Source organism: Triturus cristatus, chromosome 5_2 (assembly GCF_964204655.1).
Source record: "Triturus cristatus chromosome 5_2, aTriCri1.1, whole genome shotgun sequence".
NCBI classification, from domain to species: domain Eukaryota; kingdom Metazoa; phylum Chordata; class Amphibia; order Caudata; family Salamandridae; genus Triturus; species Triturus cristatus.
The window spans coordinates 35473911-35497195 of record NC_140588.1 but is presented as its reverse complement, the minus strand read 5'-3'; the positions used below and the strand labels follow the sequence as shown (position 1 = coordinate 35497195).

Below are 23285 nucleotides of genomic sequence, written 5' to 3'. Positions count from 1 at the left end.
CTTGCCTGACAAACTTTTTTTTAAAAGCAAAGTCACTTGTGTTGCTGCATTTTCTAAAAGGACTCCCACACATGTTCCCACTTAAACCTTTCATTATGGCTCATTGTACAGTTGCTCTCTGAGATTGCGGACTCTCAAAACTGTGTTTCTCATCATAACTTTTTCACAGTGCATCAGTGAATGTCAGGTGCTGTCGGTCCAAGTTCTGTAAATCCCCTTCTTCCCTGAACAATTGGTGCTGCAGACTGGCCTCATTTCTGCCCAAAGTTATGTTGCCCCTCCATATGGTTCAGTCCATCACCCTGTGCAACAATTCCCTTAGAGGGGGAGAAGTTTCCCTGTCCATGTAGATCATTTTGTGCTTTTAAAACATGCTGCGCCATGCCATGCCCTGGCCAGGAAGGGGACCCCTTTCTTGTTTCGCAAATCCTGCAGCACCTTCCTTGTAAGGGGCGTTTCAGTACTGGACATCTGCCAGATTGCTACATAGACATATGTGCTCACTTTCACCAGGTGCCACTGCCTCAACAATAAAGTCATCTGGTAGGGCTGTTTTCCCCACTCTGTTTTACAGAATGGCCTGTTTGAGTCCATTCCTCAGCTTATCCACCTTTTGGGAGGTTCTGCTTTTGTATCTAATCAAAAGGTGATGAATCTGTGGTTAGAAGTGGCCATCAGAAGAACAAGTTACTTACATTTGGTATATGATCTCTCAGGTGAACGCTATAGCTGGTTGTATGACTGTACCAAACATGCAATTACAACTCATGCCTCCACTACGGTGTCATAACAGCGCATGCGATATTACCACACAAGCTTTTACTACAATTTGTTTTACAACGCATATCCCTTTACCATGCATACCTTTACTACGAAATTTCCATTGTAAAGCCATGGTTGGTAATGGCATAAATGTGCACCAAATTCAGCATGCGTGGTAATGAGCGCTGCCAGCAGGGCTCCACGGGCAAAATGTGCTGTGCTACCTTGTTAGCTGCTGGGTGGTGCACGTCCGGGGTCCTCCCATCAACCCCTCAGTGCTCCGCTTTGCAAGGGGCCAGTGACCATATGATGCTGGTGGGGGGGGGGAGCAGCACCATCGGGAACGTGGAGGCTAGTTGTGGGTCAAATCAGTCCCACCCCAACGGGCAAACACAGTCCGGGATGGGATTAAATGCTGCACAGGAATATCCCAGGAGCCATGTCGACCGGTTGTCACAAGAACCAAAAGGCAGGCTGCAAGCCTTGGGACACACCCTACTTGACTCTGCTGCTGGTGTGCACAAGCTCTGCAGCTCAATACCCAGAGTTCGTTAAACTGTCCCGCCCCTGGAGTTGAGCCCTAATACCCACCCCTAGGAAGAAACTCTTGATTCTGCAGCCCTAAAAAACATCCTGTCCCCGTCCTTGAGCCCCAAGTCAGACTCCTAGGCCCACCCATCCCCATAACCCTGTTACTGACCCCGGGGACAACCAAGAGTTCTAAAAACCGGAGAGCAGCGTGACCGAAGAATGGACAGTGACCTGGGAGCAGTTTTAAGTGAACAGCTGTAAGTGTGGGCAGGGAGAGAGAGAGTGGCTGCATTTGTTTTTAGTGTTTAAATATTACCGTTACCTTATTATTATTGTGATTGGCGGTTTCTTTATTTTTTATTTTTTTTCCACTGCAGGTACTACACAGCTATTACCGCATATATGCCTTTATCATTCATGCCTTTAGAACAAAAATCTTTGTAAAGCATATCCGTCATAAAAGGCATGCGTGGTCAAGGTTTGACTGGTAATAGCTTCGCAGTAACTGCATCGAATGGTTATAACCACTATGTAATAGCGGTTTCCCCTGTAGCTAATCCCAGATTCCTCACTGTCCTTCCTATTCCCATTCTGTGAAGTGGACTCCTTGGATTGTAATAGTCCAAAGTTGGATTTGTCACACTGATATCTACAATCTGTCATGCCTGATCTGCATCTTAGGACATCGGAAAGCTCAGGAAAAAAGGATGTCACCACACAGGAGTGGACTGTATAGATGGTTCCGCCTTCACTTCCGAAGGAAGTGCAGATTTGCTGCAGAGTCCTGTGCACTATCTGCCGGCACCTGGAGCAGTTGTGTTGAAAGAATATGACCCAGACTTGTGCCCGGGTGTATTCAAAAGGTGAGGTATCTGGTTAAATAGAGTATTCACCAAAAAGATAATTGCCAAAGGTAAGTAACTTGTTCTTCAGTTCACTTGCCACCAAACGGTTTAGTGTTCTTTTGTGAGCACATGCAGTTATGGGGAGCCCAAAGACTATTTGTCCTCATTCAGCCTAGTTTTTCTCTGAGCCCATAACATTGTCCAGAACGAGTAGTTGTGAGTATGTAAGTTAATATGCAATTTTAACTGTTAACTTTCTATTTTCTAGTCCCAGGCTGGTGGCTATTCCAAATCTGCTGTGGATAACCGGTCTTCAAAAGGATACGAATCTGGTAGTCGTCACTCAAGCACAGGCTATAGTAAAGATTATGATAGGTCTTCAAGAACATATGACTCTGGCAGTAGTCAGTCAGGGTCTGGATTTAGTAAGGGTTATGATAAGTCTGCAGTAGCATACAGCTCTAGCACCAGTCAGTCAAGTTCTGGATATAATAAAGATTATGACCGATCTGCAAGATCGTATGACACTGGGAATAATCAGCCAGGCTCTGGGTACAGTAAAGGTTATGAAGGGTCTGCAAGAACTTATGACTCTGGTAGTCAGCAGCAAACCTATGGATACAGCAAAGATCAGGAGTCTTCAAGGACATATGAATCTCGCAGCAGCCTCCTAAATCCTGCATACAACAAAGGTTTTGGTGAGACTCCAGCAACATACAACTCTAGTAGTAATCAATCAAGCTCTGGATACAATAAAGATTATGGGATGTCTGCAAGAACATATGAACCCACCAGTCATTCCGCCTCTGGATATGATCAAGGTTATGACCAACGCCAAGCAAGTTCAGGTATTCAGAACATATTTTCTAAACAGTAGAACACATTTTTGACAAATCGGATTTAAAAAAAATGCTATTTTGTGCCTTTTTTGTATCTATTATGGACTTGCAAATGTAAGTGGCTTCTGTTTTCCACTTTAGAATAAAATAGTTAATGGTTGGTCAGGCAACCAAAAAAGTTTGGACGTTAACATGCAATTTAAAATCAAGCAACCACATTACATAATATAAAAATATTTTACAAGGACTTTTTCTTTGTGTATATCTATCAATGAAAACCACATCAGTGATATACATATATGTATTTATGTACAAGGCATGTGAGGCTAAAGATGCACATGCTGGGCATATACGCCTTCCATCTAGTGTTGGGCCTGGATGTGTGCAAGTTGTTTTTCTTCAAAGAAGTCTTTCGAGTCACAAGGTGCCGTGACTCCTCCTGTTGGCAATAATGCACATATTCATCAACTCTACTGTTAGATTGTTTTCTTTCCCCCCGTCTAGTTTGGTCGTGTGACCCGGGTCATGCTCCTGTGCTCTGGGTTGATACCTTTGCGGTGCTCTTTTCGGTTCACACAGTTCTTTCCCTCCTTTGGTATTGTACTTTGATCGAGTCTCCCTTAATTTGTCTCAGGTCTACATCTAACTACTTCGCTTGAGCGGAGTCTGGGTCAAAAGCGGCCCATCCTGCCGTCTTTGTCGCATTTTTCCACCATGCCTCAACAGTGATGGAATGGCCGGCATTTCAATATTGTCCTTGAAGTCATGTGAAATATCCTCAGGCAGATCTCCATCAGGTATGCAATCTGTGATTATTGCCGAAACACAGTGAGGCCGCCTGTGACATTTGCTGCTCTTTCTGCACCAAATTTTCTCTTTCCCACTTTCATGCTCGTCAACTCGATATGTTGCGTAGGGGCAGAGACGACACCCCAGATCTTTTTGGTCCAGAGGACATCTAAAGAACACCCACAACTCTCTGCTCCCTCCCCTGGAGAAAATTCTGGCTCTGACCTAGAGATCAAGGACATTACACCAGCTCAGCAGTCCATGAGTACAGCACCCTCTCCCCCAAGACACTGCACTCATATCGAGCAGCCTTCAGCTTAAGGGCACTCGGCCACTCTTGAACACCAGAAATGGACTTTTGGACTGCCACTGCCCTCGGGCCATGGTTGACACAGACCAACCACTTTGGACGCCCTGCCCACCTCTGGCTTGGCACTGAAGAAGCCTTTGAGACCATCCAATTTGGCGCTGGCCGCACTGGCACAGAGCAACCCTCGGCACTGACATCTGCCTCAGCACCGAAAATGTAGGCACCCTTGGAGTCGAAGACTTCAGCGTCAACCAGCAAGTCTAACACTGGCGCAATTGAGCAGATTCTCCATAAGATGCAGTAGCATCTCGACTCAAGGCAGAAGCACGTGTATATCCACCCCCACATCGGCCACACCCATGCCCACTCTTGAGCCCTGCTTCTCCACTCTCAAAATGTTGGCTAGCCTTCAAGGAGGCCTTGGACATTACAGGTTTTCCGAGGCAAAGCAACACAAGAAAGCTGATAAGGCTGCCAGCCCCTTACCCTATGCGCCACCATCACCTTGCACTGTTCCTCAACCTTCACCTTCCCCACCTTCTTCTCCAGAGGACCTTCACATCAAACCTCAAGGGTCTCCACACTGCGACAAGGGTGGCCATGGGTGGCGGTGATGAAACATTTGACACACTCCCACAGGGTGATTAATGGGACTCCTACGATGTGGACCCACAAGGGGACACAGACCCAGACCTTTACCCTGTCTGCCCATCCGGATGATTCTGCATCCTTTCAAGAACTCATTGGTAGGGCCGCCTCCTTTCATGAGGTGGAAATCCGCACTGAGCCCTTGAAGGATGAATTCCTCTTCGAAACCTTTGCCTCCACTCACCACTCCTCTCAGTACCTCCCCATGCCCAAGGACATGTTATGTCTCGCGCCCGACATTTTTAAAGACCCTGTCTGGGCTAGGGTTATAACACCTAGAGTGTATAAAAAATATAAAACCTCCCCTTCTGATCCCATCTATATTCGCAGTGAGCTCCTACCCACCTCTGGAGTAATCACTACTGCCCGTAAGCGAGCCAACTTCCAGGCCAGCGGGGATGCCCCGCTACCAGATATGGAAAGTAAATTCATAGTTGCGGCAAGCAAGCGGGTGGGTGTGCAATCGTCCAACCACTGGCGCATTTATAATTCTGATGGCCTCATTGCAAGATATGATCCTTCTCACTGTGGCAAAATGGAGAGGTCCTCCAATGCCTCACTGAATACCATGGAAAAAGGGGTCAGGAGATAGTTTCTGAGGGCAAGCTGATTTCCAACACCTCTATTCGCTGTGCCCTAGACGTAGCCAACTCCGCTGCCAGAGGGCTATTCGGGTATTCTAGCATTCTGCTACATACACACATGGCACCTCTGGCTTTAAGCTGGAAGTTTAGCAGAACCTGCTGAGCATGCCCTTTGATAGTGAGCAACTCGTTTGTCCACAAGTAGATCAGGCTTTAGAAAAGATCAAAATGGATACAGAGACAGCCAAAGCGATGGGAACACTGCAAAAACTCGCTCCCTGTAGCGCCTTTCACCACACCCCTTACCATGGAGTCTCAAACACCACCTCGCGTACGATCAGCACACCCACGGCAAGCATTTTTCCCCCAGGGGTTATTTTAGAGGGTCCATTGGAGCAACAGTTTGTAGGAAAGTTCCCCTTTTTGCATGGTTGCCCCCCACTTTTTGCCTGATGTTGATGCTCTTTGACTAAGAGTGCACTGGGTTCCTGCCAACCAGGTACCCAGGGCCGAAGTTCTTTCCCTAAAACTGTACTGTTGCAAACTCAATTGGCAACTCTCTGGCCACATGTAGTAAGTCCCTTGTAAAAGGTACCTTGGGTTCCAAGGGCACTGTGACCAGGTAAGTTCTCTAAGGACTGCAGCACATATTGTGCCAACCTTGGAGGCCCTGTACCTTTACACACACACACTGCCATTGCAGGCTGCATGTTTTGGTACAGAGAAAAGTGAGAGTCAACGTGGCACACATTCCTGTGTGCACACATTCCTGTGTGCACACATTCCTGTGTGCCATGCCTACAAACCACTGCCTATGGTATAGGTAATCCGCCCATCTAGCAGGGTGCACCATATCACTGGTGAGGGTACAGGTGCATGAGCCCTGTATCTCGACAGTGTCCAAGTCCATTCTTAGACCTTGTAAGTGCAGCAAAGCCATACAGAGTATATGGTCTGGGAGTACATCAATATGAACTCCACAGCACCATAATGGCTTTGTTGAAGCCTGGGAAGTTTGGTATCAAACTTCTCAGCACATTAAACCCACACTGATACCAGTGTGGGATTCAATGCCAAATGCACTCAAAGGGCAACTTAGAGATGTCTGGACCCCTGGGTCAAGAGCCTCACACCCTCTGGGTTCTGAAACAAAGCACATCCTGGGTCGAGTTGTCAAGCATCCTCCCCCAGGACAGGCAGGGTCCACTAAGGGGAAGCTTCAAAGGCTTGCCACCTTGGTAAGCTGATCCAGCCGTTTCTGCTTCCAGCAGCAAACTGGCCCCCACTGGTTCGGACCCCCACTTTGGAGGGAGAATCGCCAGGAAAACCAAGATAAGAAGAGAGTTGTACCCACCTTTGCCAACCCCACCCCTCAGGTGGGCGAGGCGAGGTACCACTCAGTCCCTGCCATCTTGAAGATGGAGGGGGCAGCCAACCAGAGTGAGACTTGTGCTCCCCTCCCACTGGAGGTGGGCATTATAGGGGGTGTACCCACCCCAAGGAAGGGACCTGTACCTACCTGAAACACCCTTAAATTTAGTATTTAGGGGCAACCCCAAACCTTGTCTCCTCAGACAAGCAAGTAGGAATGAAGAGCTGTGCTGAAGGAATAGGACACCAACTGCCTTGGTCACACCTGTGCTGCTGAGGGTGTAACACCTGTACTTACCTGACCCTGGGAGACCCCTGAGTCTATGCCCAGAACCTTAACTCTGCCAGTCGAGTACTTACCCAAAAGCCAATAACTCTTTTCTTCCATAGGGTAACATTGACTGGTTTCACTTGGAAATTCTTCTAAGTGTGGTGTTTCTAAACTTTAAAATAGTCACCTAAAATCAACCGAGTAACGAAAACACTCACCTGCTATCAGGAGAGATCCCAGTGGCGGATCTTGGTGTCCAGCACTGACCCTGAAAAGTAATTACAACCATGCTTAGCGCTAACCCAATTTTCTTCCATTGGAAACCATTGACTATTTTGCTGTGAAATTTCTTTTAAGTGTCGATTTTTGCAAACTACAAATATTCCTTACAAATCGCACCAACTGTGAAAACGTAATTGCTTACCTGTTTTATATAGATGTCCCAGTGCTGAACCTAGGAGCCCAGCACTGGATTACAAATGTAACGAGAACATACTGTTCGAGGCATATGAGCTGCAGATTGTACACTTTGCAAAGATCGCCTTCTGGTGTTGGGCCCGGATGTTTGCAGTTTGTTTTTCCTCTTGGAAAGTCTTTGGAAGTCACAGGATCGGTGTGAGAAAGTGCCATCTTTCTTGCATGGTATGCCCCCACTTTTTGCTAAATTGCTGAATGTACTTTGATTGAGTGTACCCTGGGTTCCTGCCAATCAGGTGCCCAGGGCCTATGTTCCTTCCTTAAAACACACAAACTCCAAATTGGCAAACCCTGGCCACATGTCAGCCCCTAGTAAATGGTACCCTAGGTACCCAGGGCCTTGTGACCAGGGCAGGCCCCTAAGGGCTGCAGCACTCATTGTGCCACCCTTAGGGGCCCTGTACCCTTACACACACACACACTGCCTTTGCAGGCTGAGTGTCTGGGTGCAGGACAAAATGAAGAGTCGACATAACACACATCTGTGTGTGCCATGCCCAACACCCACACTGCCAAGGCATATGTCAGTCACCCCTCTGGCTGGGTGCCTTATGCCCATGGTGTGGGCACAGGAGCAGGAGCCCTGTGCCCCTACAGTACCCAGGTCCATTCCCGGGCACTGTAAGTGCAGTGCTGCCATTTAAGAGTACATGGTGCTGAGAGCTCGTCAAACACGAGCTCCACAGCACCATAATGGCAACACTAAAGACTGGGAAGTTTGGTATCAAACTTCTCAGCACATTAAACCCACACTGATGCCAGTGTGAGATTTAATGTACTAAGCACCCCAGAGGGCATCTTAGAGATGCCCCCTTACAGCTAACCTACAATCCACGTCTGCTCTGAGGCTGCCCAGGCTGCCACACAGCAGACACGTTGCTGGACCCCTGGGTGGGAGAGCCCCTGCTCTCCCGGGCCTGCAACAATGCACATCCTGGGTGAGGTGAGAAATCTCCTCCCCCAGGATGAGCAAAGGGAAGCTTCAAAGGCATGCCGCCAGTTGGAGTTTCCCCAGGCCACTGCAACCCCCCACTCTGGCGGGAAGCTTGGCCGTAAACCCCATACAAGGACAGGGGATGTGCCAGCCTGCCCACCCCACCCCTCAGGTGGGGGAGGCGAGGTGAAGCACATCTCCGGGCTCTCGCCATCTTGAAGATGGGAGGCCCTACCCTATCAGGATCAGGCTACTGCCCCCCTCCCACAGGAGAGAGGCAGGATAGGGGGTGTACCCACCCCAGGACAAGGACCCATTGGTCCCTGGCCTTCACCTACCTGTAACGCCCCTAAATCTAGTATTTAGGGGCCCCCTGAACCTTCCTTCCCGAGATTCCAGATAGAAAAACTACAAGAAGAGCAAGAAGAACAAGGACCTCCCCTGCAGCTGCTAAAAAGAGAAGAAGACACCAACTGCTTTGGCCCCAGCCCTACCGGCCTGTCTAGTCTCGAACCTGCACCAGCGCGGCATCTCTCGTGGCCAGCAACCTCACCAACCCCGGAGGACCTGGCTACCTTTTGGCTCTAAGCCCCTGGGACTCCCATGAGTAGAGGCTCTACTCAAACCTATTTTTAACCCCTGGCAGCAGCCCGGAACCGCGGACCCAACACACTCTGCACCAGCCAAGCCTGGCCAGTGCCGGAGTGGACAAAGACCCTGAGGACGACCCCACGGCGACTGTGACCCCGAGTCCGGCACCCAAGGACCCCCCTCGACATCCCGGAGGAAGCCTGCAGCCTCAGAACCAAGTGCCACCCCAACCGCGATCAACCAGAGGGTAAGATTCCCGACGTCAAAAGGCACCCCTGCACCCGGCGCCCTGCGGCCCCCTGTGCCCAATCCCGGGGTACCCACCTAACCTACAACTACCCAACTTACCTCTCGAAGTGGTGGTGGCACCTGAAACATCCTCGTCCCCGAGCCTGCAGCCTTTTTCCAAACCGGAACATTCCCATTGATTTCCATTGAGCGCCCGAAGGCTCAAGCACCCTGCACCCAGCCGCCCGAGTGGCCCTGGCAGTGCACTCTCTACACTAACTTACTTCCCCCACTTGCCCTGAGTAAGTGACCAGGAGCCCAGCTCCCACAGCCGCGTGGCTTGCCAGACAGCAGCCACCAACCAAGGCCCCCCTATCCCTCATAGGATAACATTGGGCCTAACTCACTCTGCACCCGGCCGTCCTGAAACCGCTGAGGGTGAACCAACTGTACTTACCTGACACTGGGGGACCCCTGAGTCTATGGCCGGAATTTCAACTCTGCCAGTCGAGTACTTACCCTTAAACCGCTAACTTCGTTTTCCTCATAGGGTAACATTGACTGGCTTTTTCTTCAAAAATCTTCTAAGTGTGAACTTTTCAAAACTGTAAAAATTCACCAAAAATCAGCCAAGTGACAATAACGAATTTACTCACCTGTTCCTGGGTGAGCTCCCAGTGCTGGATCTTGGTGCCCAGCCCTGACCTTGAAAAGTACTCACAACTATACTTACCTCTAACTCATTTTTCTCCCATAGGAAACCATTGTCTGCTTTTCTGTGAAATTTCTTGTAAGTGTCTATTTTTGCAAATTTGAAATATTCTTTTAAAATCGTACCATTTCTGCACACGAAATTACTTACCTGTTTTTGATAAGGACCCCAGTCCTGGGTCTAGGTACCCAGTCCTGGATTACTAAAGTAACGATAAAGTACTCTACCTGCAATTTGAATTTCTTGCCATAGAGATCCATTGAATGTTTTCTTTGAAATGTTTTCTAAGTGCTAACTTTTGAAATAGCTAAATATTATTTAAAAATCATTACAGTTATTAAGTCGACTTTCATCACTTGATTCTGAATACTGACCCAAGGCAGGTTCTAGGAGCCAGACCTGGAATTCCAAAAGTAATCTGAAAAGTAATTTATTACAAATAACCTGAATTTAGCATTGAGCTCAATGCATTGTTCTGTTTAGGAAATAGGATTGTTTATTGCAACCAACTGTGACTGTTTACACAAATTTATTGTTTAAGACAAAAGTATTTATATTCAACCTCTCATTCTGAGAAAGTATATTTTTACTCCCTTTGTGGTTCTAAAAATAAAACAAGCATATATTTTATATATATAAACCATTGGCCTAGAGTTCAGTTATTGAGTGTGTGAAACCATTTGCTGACTGAGTGTGTACAATAAATGCTTTACGCTGTCCTCTGGTACTGCCTTACTGCTCGACCAAGCTACCACTTTTTGAGAGTAAGGTCATACCTAACTTTGACCTCTATCAACCCCTGGGGGACTGTGGACTCTGTACACCCTGTACCTATTAGGGAACAGTATATACAGAGCCACTTTCTCACACCTACCCATGGCGAAACAAAATGAATATGGCTTTGATGAACATGCGCAGTATTCCCAAAAGGAGAAGTCGCACAGCCTTGTGAATCAAAGAGAACTTCTTGAGACAAAAACATCAAGTAATCATCCACGCCCAACACTAGATGGCGGACTTATTCAAAGCATATGAATCTATAGCACTACATGCCAAGATCAGATGATTACAGGATAAGTAACATAATCCATATCTAGGGACGCTGACCTTTCGCTGATCTGTGGGTATACCCGGATCCAATTATATGTTACTTTACGTAAAAAGAAAATATAAATTCAATAAAATAAAGCAAAAGGTTACAGCGACGTTACAGTTGGGTTCACGTTTTACCCACACAAAACCATAGAAATTCAGCAGTTATAGTTATGCTTATAGTTATACTTATCTGAAGAACCTATAACTCATGCGGATAAGTAACTTTAGGCCACAAGTTTTAGTTTCTTAACATAAGTATACTATAACTGTTGAATTTCTATGGTTTTGTATGGGTAAAACGTGAGTTTAACTATAACGTCCTTATAACCTTTGTTGTGTGTGTACGGTTTTCTCCCCTGTTTATGATTTGTTTACTGTGCTGCAGAGATAGTGCATGTGTGGATTTCCGGAATTCTTTTTGTTCTGATTTGTTATATAAATGGTAAGCAAAACATTATGAAGAAAGGTCAACTTTTTGAGGACAAGTAGTCAATAGCAACTGAAGTTAAAATACTCCTTTGTAAGACTCTTAGCCTCCTTCCTTTTCTGTTTTTTAGCTGTGCAGCCAACACAACAAACCATGCCTCCCAGTGCAACAACTGCTGCAAATCCTGGTGGACTCTCTCCTGACATTCTAAAAATTCTTCAAGGAAAAGATGTACCTACAGTGACTTCAATCCTGAGCAGACTAGCACAATATTATCCTCCACTTCAAAGTAAGAATTTGAATCACTTTAAAGCGTATCCCCTTTTATAAAATAAGTTTTAAAGATGTTTGTATATTTGGGAAAAAGAAGTTGATTTCTGTATACACTATAAACTAGTGTTTTGCTTTTTGCAGTTTTGATTATATACATAAACTCTTGGTCATAACATCATTTTCAGTTCTGCAATTGTTGCACAACTCAAATGTAAAAATTCCTAGCGTACAGGAATGAGCTGTACAATTCTTTTAAGGACACATTAATATTGAAATATTGTATTCAAATTTAAGACCTTTATTACAAGTTTAGGTGTTATTTTTTGCACCGGATAAATAACAGTGCCTCAGTTGCGTTATTTATCAAATGTGATAAATAACATCTATTGCGAGTGGCTGGGAATAACTTGAGGATTTCGTGGTTTAATGCACCAAAATCCATATGATACAGTAAATACCAAGTGTTTTCTCCTGTTTAATTTCTGCAGATGTGACCTGCTGAAATTTAACGAAAGTTGAGATATTTATCGCATCCTATAATTAGGTAATGCGTTAAATGCCTTCCAACTCGTAATTCCAACCTGTGCAGAAACAGGAGTTTACGTACAGATCTGAATGTAACAACCAACTAGTAAAATGGGGACTAAGGCTTAGATTATGCAAATTCAGAGTTTGCTACCCACCCAAAACGCCACACCAAGAATAGGCTTAAAATAAAACATTACTGTAACGTGGACTCACTGTACCAATCCGCTGACCTCATGATATCTTTTAGTCCTCTTTCCGCCTTGGATGCTAGAACTTGTATCACAGACTGAGCAGCAAAAAAGAATGTAGCAATGCCCACATCCTACATAAGCATCTGACACACAAGGGCAAAATGTGAAATGAAACCAGTGCCCTGGAACACAAAGATCTTGTAACCTCTTCATATCTTCTCGTACGTCTCAAAGCACAAGGCTCTACTGACAATTGTGAACATAACGATGAGAAGGTAAATAAGGTGCTATTAATCCATAGCCTGTACGTCTCAGATCCTTTTGTAGGTATAGGAAAGGGCCCCTTTTTTGCATGGTTACCCCCCACTTTTTGCCGGATATCTTATGTACTTTCACTGAATGTGCACTGGGTCCCTGCCAGTCAGATTCCCAATACCTATGTTTTTTTTACCAAAACTGTACCTTTGTTTCCACAATTGGCACACCTGTGGCTCACCTGTTAGTCCCTTGTAAAAGCTCCCATTGGTACCAAGGGCCTTGTGACCGGAGAGGGTCTCAAAGGCCTGCAGGATGTATTGTGCCACCCTCGGAGACCCCCCACCAATCACATACACACTGCCGTTGCAGTGTGTTTTGGTGCTGACAAAACTTCAGTCAACATGGCATATATCCCTGTCTGCCATGCCCACCACCCACTGCCCCTCTAGCAGGCCTCACAACCCTAAGGCAGGGTGCACTATACCACAGGTGAGGGCATAGCTTCATGAGCAATTTGCGCCTACAATGTCTGTTTCATTCACAGGCATTACAAGTACATCGGAGCCATATGGAGTACATGGGCTGGGAGTTGCTCATTACGAACTCCACAGCTCCATGATGGCTTTACTGAATGCTAAGAAGTTTGGTGGTATCAAACTCCGGCGTAATAAACCCACACTGGTGCCAGTGTTTGATTTATTACAAAAAGCACTCCGAGGGCATCTTAGAGATGCCCCCTGAAAAACTACCAACTCCCTCCTGTCCAGCTGACTGGTCTGCACCAGCCTGTCACACACACACATGTTTCTGACTACCTGAGGTGGGAGCTCTTGTGCTCTCGTGGGTCAGGAACAAAGGCTGCTTGGGGTGGAAGTGCTTAACGCCTACCCCCAAGCAGAAACAGCATTCATAGCGGTGAGCCTAAGGCTCCTACCCTCTAATTTGTTAGCCAAGGTCTCTCCAGCTAGTGGAAATGCCCGCCCCCTTGACCTAGCTCCACTTTTGGCAGCAAGGTCGGCAGTAAAATTAGTTGTCTGGCGAGATGAGTCCCCTCTCTGCCTGGACCACCCCTAAGGGACCCTGGACCGAGGTCACCCGCTCCTTAGGAAGTCCTCCATCTTGAATGGAAGGATTTGGCCCAATCAGGGTGGGGAATGCCTTCTCCCCAAAGGGAGGGGACATTCTAAGGTTTTAGTCCCCCTAAAGGCAAGAAGCCCATTGGCTACCATCTGCCAGTGCCTGTAACTACCATAAATTCAGTATTTAGGGGCTCCCTGAACCTTGATCCTCTGATTCCTGTGACCTAAGAAGAAAAGAACAAAGAAGACGCCGTGAAGCCGAGCCTGGAAGACTACTACTGATTTGGCCTCAACCCTGCTGGCCTGTCTTGCTCAAAGACCTTGCGAAGACGACAACTCCTGTACCGTGGCCAGTGACTTCAAAGAACCCCCAGGTATACTGCCACTCTTGAGCCAAGACCAAATCTCCAGAGGACAGCAGCCCTGTCCAAAAGAAACAACACTAAGGATTGTGGATCCACGACCCCTGCCCACTCTATACATGACACCCACAGCCCGAGTTTGAGTGGCTAACTTGTCCTGTGAAGTCTACCCGGCGACCTTGACCTTGTCTCCATCAGTGGCTGACCTCTCCGGGACCTCACGAAGTCGCTTGCATCCTCTACACAAATGGTCCAACCTTACCGCGAGTGGCTCCAACCAAGAAAACCTGACACCAAACGGTGCCTCAGCCTCCCCCAGCCCTCCAACTTACCTGCCCACCTCAAGCGTGCTCCTGGTCAGAGTCTGCAGGCTCTTTGTGCGACTGAGATTCCCCATTGAAACACTTTGGGCGCAGACGCTGATTTTGCACCCTGCACCCGGCCTCCCCTGTGCCACTGGTGTTGTAGCTTTGTTGCTGCCTTGTGGCCACCCCTGTGCTGATCTTAACTCCTGGGGCCTGTGCCCTTAAACCGTGTGTACTTGGCTGCAAACCATGCTGCTTCGAGGTGCCCCCAGTCCCATTGATTTACATTGGGCCCGGTGACCTCTGCACCCAGCCGCCCCAGTGCCGCTGGTGGTGCAGTACCTACCTCAAACTGAACCTTGCCCAGTGTGTCAAAACCCCCGATGACTGGGATTTTAATTCCAGAACGTACCTGCTAATGCATAACACTGCTTTCCTTCAGTGTAGGATTGGATAGCATTCTATCTGTTGCATACAACTGTATCTTTTACATTGCTAAGTGCTACTGCTTCTGATTGACAAATACCAGAGTATTTCCGAAGACTGTAAAGCATTTCTTCTGCCTAGCAAAAACAATTCTTACTGCAATTTTAATGTTACAAATTTGAAAACTGTTGCGTACCTTCGACTGAGTTTCTTGGTTATAGAAATTAAATAACTAAATAACTTTTTATGCAAGACAATTGGTCTGGAGTCAGTCTTTGAGTGTGTGTAATATTTTTTTGCTTGAGTGTGTATAATAAATGCCTAACACTGCCCTTTGATAAGCCTAACTGCTCGACCAAACTACCTCAGTCTTCTTGCTTCTCAGGTCGTCACAGATCTAGGTTCTAGGTCTGGGAGAGCCGCCTAAAGGAAGCGTTTTAGTAGAGTAGCAGGTCGGGCCAATGGGCACCTTACCTGGGGTGACTACACCCTCTATTATGCCACCCAGAGACCACGCCAAGGTTTTCTGGTGGCACATCTGAGGTGCCCACTGAGTACATGGTACAATAAATCCCACAGTGAAATTAGTGTAGATTTATTGTAAGGAGTAGTTTGGTACCAAACACTCCTGAGTTAAGTGAAGCCATCATGGTGCTGTGGAACTTGAGTTGTTGAGTCGTCAAGTTCCCAGCCCATGTACTCTATGGCTTTCCTGGTACTTACAATATTAAGGAATAGACCCTAATACTGTTGAGGTATATATGCATTAATGCAGATATGCACACACCTGGGCTGTAGTGCACCCTGCCTTAGGGCTGGTAAGGCCTGCTAGAGGGGTGACTTACCTATATCTTAGGCAGTTTTTTTTTCCCCCAGAAATTTATATAGCATGAACTTGACACGAATTAGGTATCAGAGCGCTTTACATAGCACCAGTTGCATCACATGAGAACACATTCATTTTTGTTAGGAACGGGGAGATTAAGTGATTTGCCCATAATCGCAGGATGTTCGGCTTCATTACCGAGACTCGAACCCAGTTCCCCAGATTCGAGGTCGACCGCCCTAGCTGTTAGGCCAACTCCTCTCCCCAAGTGACTCTTAGCTGGTATAGCACACTGGCAGCGTGCCATGTTGACTTGGTAATTCTTTCACCTCACAGGGGTATCCCAACTGCAGGGGCAGGGTCCTGTTGAGGGGGTCCCAGGAGACCTTTTTCAGCCTCCAGGCCCTAGGTTCTCAGGGTACCACTTACTAGGGACTTAAAGGGGTGCAGTAGTACCATTCTGATGGATACGTCTGCCAGTGGATTCCTCACCTTGTGAATATCCCCTGCGCCAGCATTCCACTGAACTTTTTTCCCCAGCTCTCTACGCCGACTACGTCATAATGCATCGGCTCCGCTCACGACTCCGTATGACATCACCGGAGCCATAAGAGAGCCACGTCGGCATGATGACGTCCGTTCCCTTTTTTCCACGCCGTCAACGCGCAACGGTTTTCCAGCACTCTCCTGCTACTTTGTAGTCGTGTAGTGTGTTACTGTTGGAGAAAATTGTCATGCCTTCGACTAGGAAGTCTGGTTTTAAACCCTATAGGGAATGTGGGGGCCACATGTCAATGACAGACACTCATGAAGATTGTTTGTGGTGCCTTTCATCTGACCACGACGTGGAAGATTGTTCCAGCTGCAGAAGAATGAATCCCAAGGCCTTGAAAGAAAGGGAGGCGAAGCTCTTCATGGCCAAGGCTAACGAGAAGAGAGGTAGGAAGGAGAGATCGAGACCGGAGTCGTCGACTTCGCATTCTTCGAAGTCGAAGAAACAACATAAGAAGAGGAAGCATTCCTCTCGGCGCCGGTCTTCGAAGAGCAAGGCGTCGAGATCGACTTCGCCTCGACGTCGAAGTAAGGATGGGTCTCCTTCTCCATCTAAGTCTCCAGAGGGATCTCCTTCGCCGAAGAGGTCCCCGGCGCAGTCACCGGTTCCAGTGGAGGCTTCGGAGGCCGAGCAAGAGCAGGAAAAAGCCTTCTCCAGAGCCGGATGATCCTGCGGCGCCTGTTGAGGACACTGCGGCTCCGGTACCAGGTACTCCTCAGCCGGATCCGGGATTATTCCCTTATCCGCAGTTCCCGACTCCGGGTGCGGATTCGACGCATTTTTTAAATGCAATGTATGGGATTTTCCAACGGGTTGCCTTCCCATCCGGCGCACCTACTGGTCCCATGGGTCCTATGGCATATACTCTGGGAGTACCGCAGCATTATGCTCAGGCCCTGTTTATGCCCTTTCTGCCGATGGCGCCTTCATGGCAGTTTCCGGCGCTGTCTGGGGATCCATCTCGGCTTCGATTGGATCGACCTTCTTCGGAGCCTTCCTCGACGGCGTTGCGGACTCCTTCGGCTCGCGTCCGACGCCGCCGACACCTCCGGCTCCATGTTCGGTTCCGCCGACGCCGGCTCTTCGGATCCGTTCAAGGAGAGAGGCCCAGAGGGTCTTGGAAGAGGAGCGTTATAGAGTGGAGGTGGAAGAAGGTGAGGTGGATACATCTTCCGACGAATTTGAAGGGATTCAAGAGGCTAGTGGCCTGGATACGACTCCGGGTGGGAGCATTCTTCCTCTAGGTCCTCTCCACCGCAGGAACTGGCTCCTTACCATCTTGTAATAAAGAAGGCCGCAGAGTTACTGGACTTGCAGTTGCCCTCTGCGGAGTATAAACCTAACCTTCTGACGGAGGTGTTACATTCGCCTACCTCGACCAGTGAGCCTTTGCTGCCTTTTAATGAGGCTATTTTGGAGCCAGTTATGGACGTCTGGCGTAAGCTACTCTCTTCGCCGGCAGTCTCCAGGCACGTGGCGAGAAGATATAGGGTGGCACCTAGGGAGCCAGGTTTTCTATCTTCACACCCTTCTCCAGAAAGTCTGGTGGTACAGGCGTCCTGCTCGAAGCATGCTTCAGGAGCTTTTCCTCAGACTCCTGCGGATAGGGAGTCTAAGAAGGCGGATCAGGCGGCTAAAACTACCTTTTCTTCTGGGAGCATGGCGCTTAAGTCCACTAATGCCACCTGCTTGCTATGGCGCTATGTTCATGCTCTTATGGACTCAATGAAATCTTTCGCCCCTAAGCTGCCAGAAGGTGATAAGGCGTCCTTTATGGAAGTGGTCACGGACACTCAGGCTGCTGCAAGGCAGGTGATTCAGTCGGGGCTTGATACGGCTGATTTGGTGGCAAGGATAATGGGGTCATCTATAGCCACTAGGAGGCAAGCGTGGCTTCGTTCGTCTGGCTTCTCTACGGACGTTCAGGCCACATTGGTGGATTTGCATTTTGACGGACAGAGACTTTTTGGTGAAAAGGCTGATTCTGCCTTGCAGAGATTTAAAGAGAGCAGGGTGACGGCGAAATCTTTAGGTCTGCAGGCTCCTGCTAAAGGATTTGGGCTTAAGAAATTCAGAGGTTTTGGGAGGTATTCATTTCGCTCCTTCCGGCAGCCTCAGCAACAGCAGCAGCAGAATCCCCTCTATAGGTCCTATAGAGGGAGACAAGACAAAGAGGTCGGAGAGGTTCTGGCCGCAACCCCTCTTCATCTTCTACCTCCTCTGTTCCCAATGAAGCTTCAGGGAAGCCGCCCTAGATCCCCCATCCTGGATCTGTGGGGGGTCGGGTGTCCCACTTTCTGCGAGGTTGGAAGTCTTTTACAACCGACCTTTGGGTTTTAAACCTCGTGGAGACTGGGTACGCCCTTCCCTTTCGGGAGTTTCCTCCCCCTTAACCTCCTTGCAGAGCAGGAGAGGGGTCAGGGATGCTACTCTCGGTATTTCCTGATTTCCAAGAAGGACGGCAGATTGCGTCCGATACTGGACCTCAGAGTCTTGAACTTCTACCTGAAACAGGAGAAATTCAAGATGCTGACCCTTGCGCAGGTTCTTCAAGCGTTGCAGCAAGGAGACTGGATGGTGTCGCTCGACTTGCAGGACGCGTACTTCCATGTCCCAATCCTGAAGTCACACGGGAAGTATCTCCGTTTTACGGTTGGGTCGCAACATTACCAGTTTGCGGTCCTCCAGTTTGGTCTTACTAACGCACCTCGAGTCTTCACGAAGGTGATGGCAGTGGTGGCAGCCCATCTCAGGAGGTCGGGGATTCCGGTTTTCCCCTACCTGGACGACTGGCTTCTGAAGGCAGAGTCCCCAGAGATGGTGCAACATCAGCTGCAGGTAACATCTCAACTGTTATTCGACTTGGGTTTTTCGATCAATGTGCCCAAATCTCACCTGGTGCTCTCTCAACGCAACCTGTTCATAGGGGCAGTACTGGACACTACTGTGTGTCGAGCATTTCCTCCACCTCAAAGAATTCTCGACATTCAGGAGATGGTCCCTTTATTCCACAATGGAGCGGTTGTTCCAGTTCTGAAGGTCCTTCGCCTGCTTGGTCTGTTCGCCTCCTGCATTCTGTTGGTCAACCATGCACGCTGGCACATGAGGGCGCTCCAGTGGTGCAGTGCTATCAGCACAACGGAGATCTCAGGGAGTCTATCAGGATCTCCAGAGAAGCTGCAGCGGATCTGTCTTGGTGGAGCATGGAGGGCAATCTGTCTCGAGGAAAGCCCTTCCATCTACCTCCATCGGTGGCCACAGTGATAACGGATGCATCCACTTTAGGGTGGGGTGCGCATCTGGGGGATCTGGAGATCAAGGGTCTTTGGTCTCCAGAGGAAAGGTTGCTTCACATCAACCTTCTGGAATTGCGGGCGATTCGTTTGGCACTCAAGGCCTTCCTCCCTTCCCTTCGCGGTCAGTCGGTTCAAGTCCTGACGGACAACACTACTGCGATGTGGTATGTCAACAAGCAGGGAGGAGTGGGGTCTCTTTGTCTCTGCAGAGAGGCTCTGCGTCTCTGGTCCTGGGCTCAGGATCATCAGATTTGTCTGTTGGCACATCATCTGGCCGGGGTTCTGAACATACGTGCGGACAGTCTCAGTCGGCAGTTCTCCGCCGACCATGAGTGGAGGCTCCATCCGGAGGTGGTTCGTTACGTCTTTTGGATGTGGGGAACCCCTCGGGTGGACCTGTTCGCCACCAGCAAGAACGCGCACTGCCCGTCACTTTGCAGTCTTCAGTATCCGATGCAAGGGGGCGTTGGGGGACTCGTTTCAGTTGAGATGGGACTCTCATCTCCTTTACGAGTTTCCTCCCATACCATTGATTCCTCGGGTTCTGCGGAAGATTCGCCAAGACTGGGCCCAAGTCATATTGATCGCCCCGGCTTGGCCAAGAAGGGTGTGGTATACAGATCTCCACCTCTCCTCGTGCCCTCCACTCCGTCTCCCTCTGAGGGTAGACCCCCTCTCGGGGTCGGAGGGGCAGGTTCTACACCCCCACCTCCAGAGCTTACACCTTCATGCCTGGAGATGGAACGGGGCACCCTGAATTCTTTTTCTCTCCCGCCAGGTGTGGTAGATGTAATTTTGTCTGCCAGATGTCATTCCACCAAATCTATCTATTCCTATAGGTGGTCTAAATTTGTGCTCTGGTGTGGGGAGAAGTCAATTGATCCTTTGAGGGCTCGTTTATCTGACGTTCTTCACTTTGCCTTTTCTCTTGCTCAGCAAGGTTTTGCTGTAGCCACTGTAAAGGGATATCTTTCAGCCTTGTAGGCATTCCTTTGTTTGCCGGATCAACCATCATTGTTCAAATTGCCTATTGTTTTACGTTTTCTAAAGGGCCTTACAAACAAGTTTCCTCCTACTCCTTTTATTGTGCCTCAATGGGACTTAAATCTTGTCTTAACATATATGATGGGTTCTCCCTTCGAGCCTTTACACAAGTGTCCCTTGAGACTGTTGTCTTTCAAGACGGTTTTTCTCATTGGGATCACCTCGGCAAGTAGGGTAAGTGAGCTTCATGCTCAGAGTTCAAAACCCACGCCCTTGACCATTCATGCTGAAAGGATGGTGCTCAGGACCAGGGCTGCTTTTATGCCTAAGGTGGTAACTCCTTTCCATCTGGGTCAGTCCATTACCCTTCCTACCTTCTATCCTCCCCCTCACCCTTCCAAGGAGGAGGAGCGGCTTCACCGCTTGGAACCTAAGAGGGCGGTGAGCTTCTACCTTGACAGGACAAAAGACTTTCGAGTTGACGACCAGCTCTTTGTGGGTTTTGTTGGCTGCAGGAAAGGCAGAGCGGCGCACAAGCGCACCCTTTCCAGATGGATTGTCTTGTGCATCAAGATATGCTACTCCTTGGCCGGAGGGTTTAAGGGCTCATTCCACTAGAGCTAAGTCTCCCAATTCTGCTTTGTCTAGAGGTGTTCCTGTGGAGGACATTTGTAGGGCGGCAACTTGGGCCTCCCTCCACACTTTCACGAAGCATTACTGCTTGGATTTCGAGGTGAGGAGGGACGGACACTTAGCTCGTTCCGTCCTTCAGGACTTTCTGGTATAGAAGGGTGGACACCCTCCTCCGGGAGTGGGACTGCTGTGGGAATCTTTTCACAAGGTGAGGAATCCACTGGCAGATGTATCCATCAGAACAACAAGTTACTTACCTTCGGTAACGCTTTTTCTGGTGGATACAGTATCTGCCTGTGGATTCCTCACTGACCCACCCGCCTCCCCGTTGTCCACCCTTGTATACCTACAATTCTGTGATGATTTTTCAAAATGTATTGTTACTGTCAAAGGCATTGTTATTTCTTTTGCCTTCCTATTTATTCTCCACACTGTGTTGATTTGTACATTATGTACTGTGTATATATTGCTGTCAGTCCGTCCGTGTGCCTCGAAGGCACGGAAAAAAGGGCGGAACTGACTTCATCACGCCGACGAGGTCTTCTTATGGAGCCGGTGACGTCAGCAGGAGTCTCGAGCGGAGCCGTGTCTCTGTGACGTCGTCTACGACCTCATCGGCGTGGACTGCTACAAAAGTTTCCGAATGTTGCAGGCGCAGGGGATATTCACAAGGTGAGGAATCCACAGGCAGATACTGTATCCACCAGAAAAAGCGTTACCGAAGGTAAGTAACTTTTTCATCTTGGCCACAACTGCCAAATCTTCTCAAACTTTTTGGGAAGGTCTTTGCGATTGTTGAAGAGCAAGCAATAAGGCATGGTGTGGCTTCAGGTTCTGTGCAGGTCATCTGTTCTCGCGGTGTCATCTCGTCTTTGACAATCTTCTGTTCCTAGGTAGTCTAATTGGTCTCTCTGGTCACGGGGGGGAAACCCTAATTTTGCAGCGTGAATCTTTCTGGATTCACTATGCTGTGCATTATTCCGCGGTCTGGTGGTTGGGTCCGGAATCGTAGTCTTTCTTCCTTTTTTTTGTTTTTTGTTTTTTGTTGCCCAGGTGGGTGTCGACGTCCCACCATTTGGTGTACCTCTCGTGACGTCGGCACGCTTCCTGCGGAAGCTCCCACCTTGGGGCACCATCTTCAGATTCTTTTTTCTGCAGTTGGGTCGGGATCGTCACCGTGACGCTCCAGAGTTTTTGGGAAGAAAAGAAGAAGCAAGAGTTTCATCGAGAAGAAGCTGAGTTAGACTACAGAGAACAAGATCGACAAGCCGGGACGACGAAGAAGGAGAAGAACCTTGAGATCTTCGACATCCAACGGAGAATGCGCACTCAGGGAGACTGAGCGCAGGAATGGACAAGACGCCCTTTAAATTCTGCCGTAACTGCCACCATAAATACGCGCAGAAGGACCAACACCCGGTCTGCAACCTTTGCCTGCCAGTCGACCAAGAGAGCAAAGACTGCAACGCCTGTTCCGCCTTCACACCGAAGACACTCCGGGTTAGAGAGAGACAGAGGAGAGACAATTACAACATGCAGGGCAAGGGACAGACCCTGTCGCTGTACGAACTGGGCCTCTCCACCGGCAAGGAAGACGTCGCCGAGGGACCAGATGACTTCACGTTCGCAGAGACCGATAAGAAAACGTCTGATAAGGTAGGAGAGACTTCTAACACTAAACCCTCGACAGGGCCCCGAAAGCCTGAGTCAGTCTCTCGAAAATCAGTTGAAGTCCTCGAAAGGCGCACTGGCGCCGAAAATTTTGACGACCGCAGCTGCATCCAATTAAATAAATCGAAACCACCGTCGGCTATTGTAGACTTCGAGGAACAGGAGGAGTTCGACACCGAAGAACTATTGATAACCCCTGTAGAAGAACAGGAAGACCTATACTATGAGGGAGAAGAAGATGATGACCAACAAACAAACTACGGCTCGACGACACAGGACCTGGAGTGGCAGGACCTAGACGCCGAAAACCCAGAAGACCCTGTGGAGACTTACCCTTCGAGGCCTTCGCTGCCCAATGACATCGGGGCCTACAATATGGTCATCACAAGCGCTGCAGCAGCTTTTGGGGTCAAGCTGGAGGAAGAAAAGCCTAAAGCAGACTTTTTACTGGAAACACTGCTCCCCATTCAAATGAGGAGCCAGTTC

General features: G+C 48.6%; 1 protein-coding gene across 1 annotated transcript in view; it reads left to right on the top strand.

Annotated features, from left to right (window-relative positions):
- LOC146822620 (uncharacterized) overlaps positions 1-23285 on the top strand; it is a 298045-nt gene that overhangs the window by 213117 nt on the left and 61643 nt on the right. The window contains exons 13-14 of the mRNA XM_085606794.1: positions 2407-2986; positions 11545-11703. Coding sequence (XP_085462920.1) covers positions 2407-2986; positions 11545-11703 — 739 coding nt within the window. The remainder of the gene's footprint in view (positions 1-2406; positions 2987-11544; positions 11704-23285) is intronic.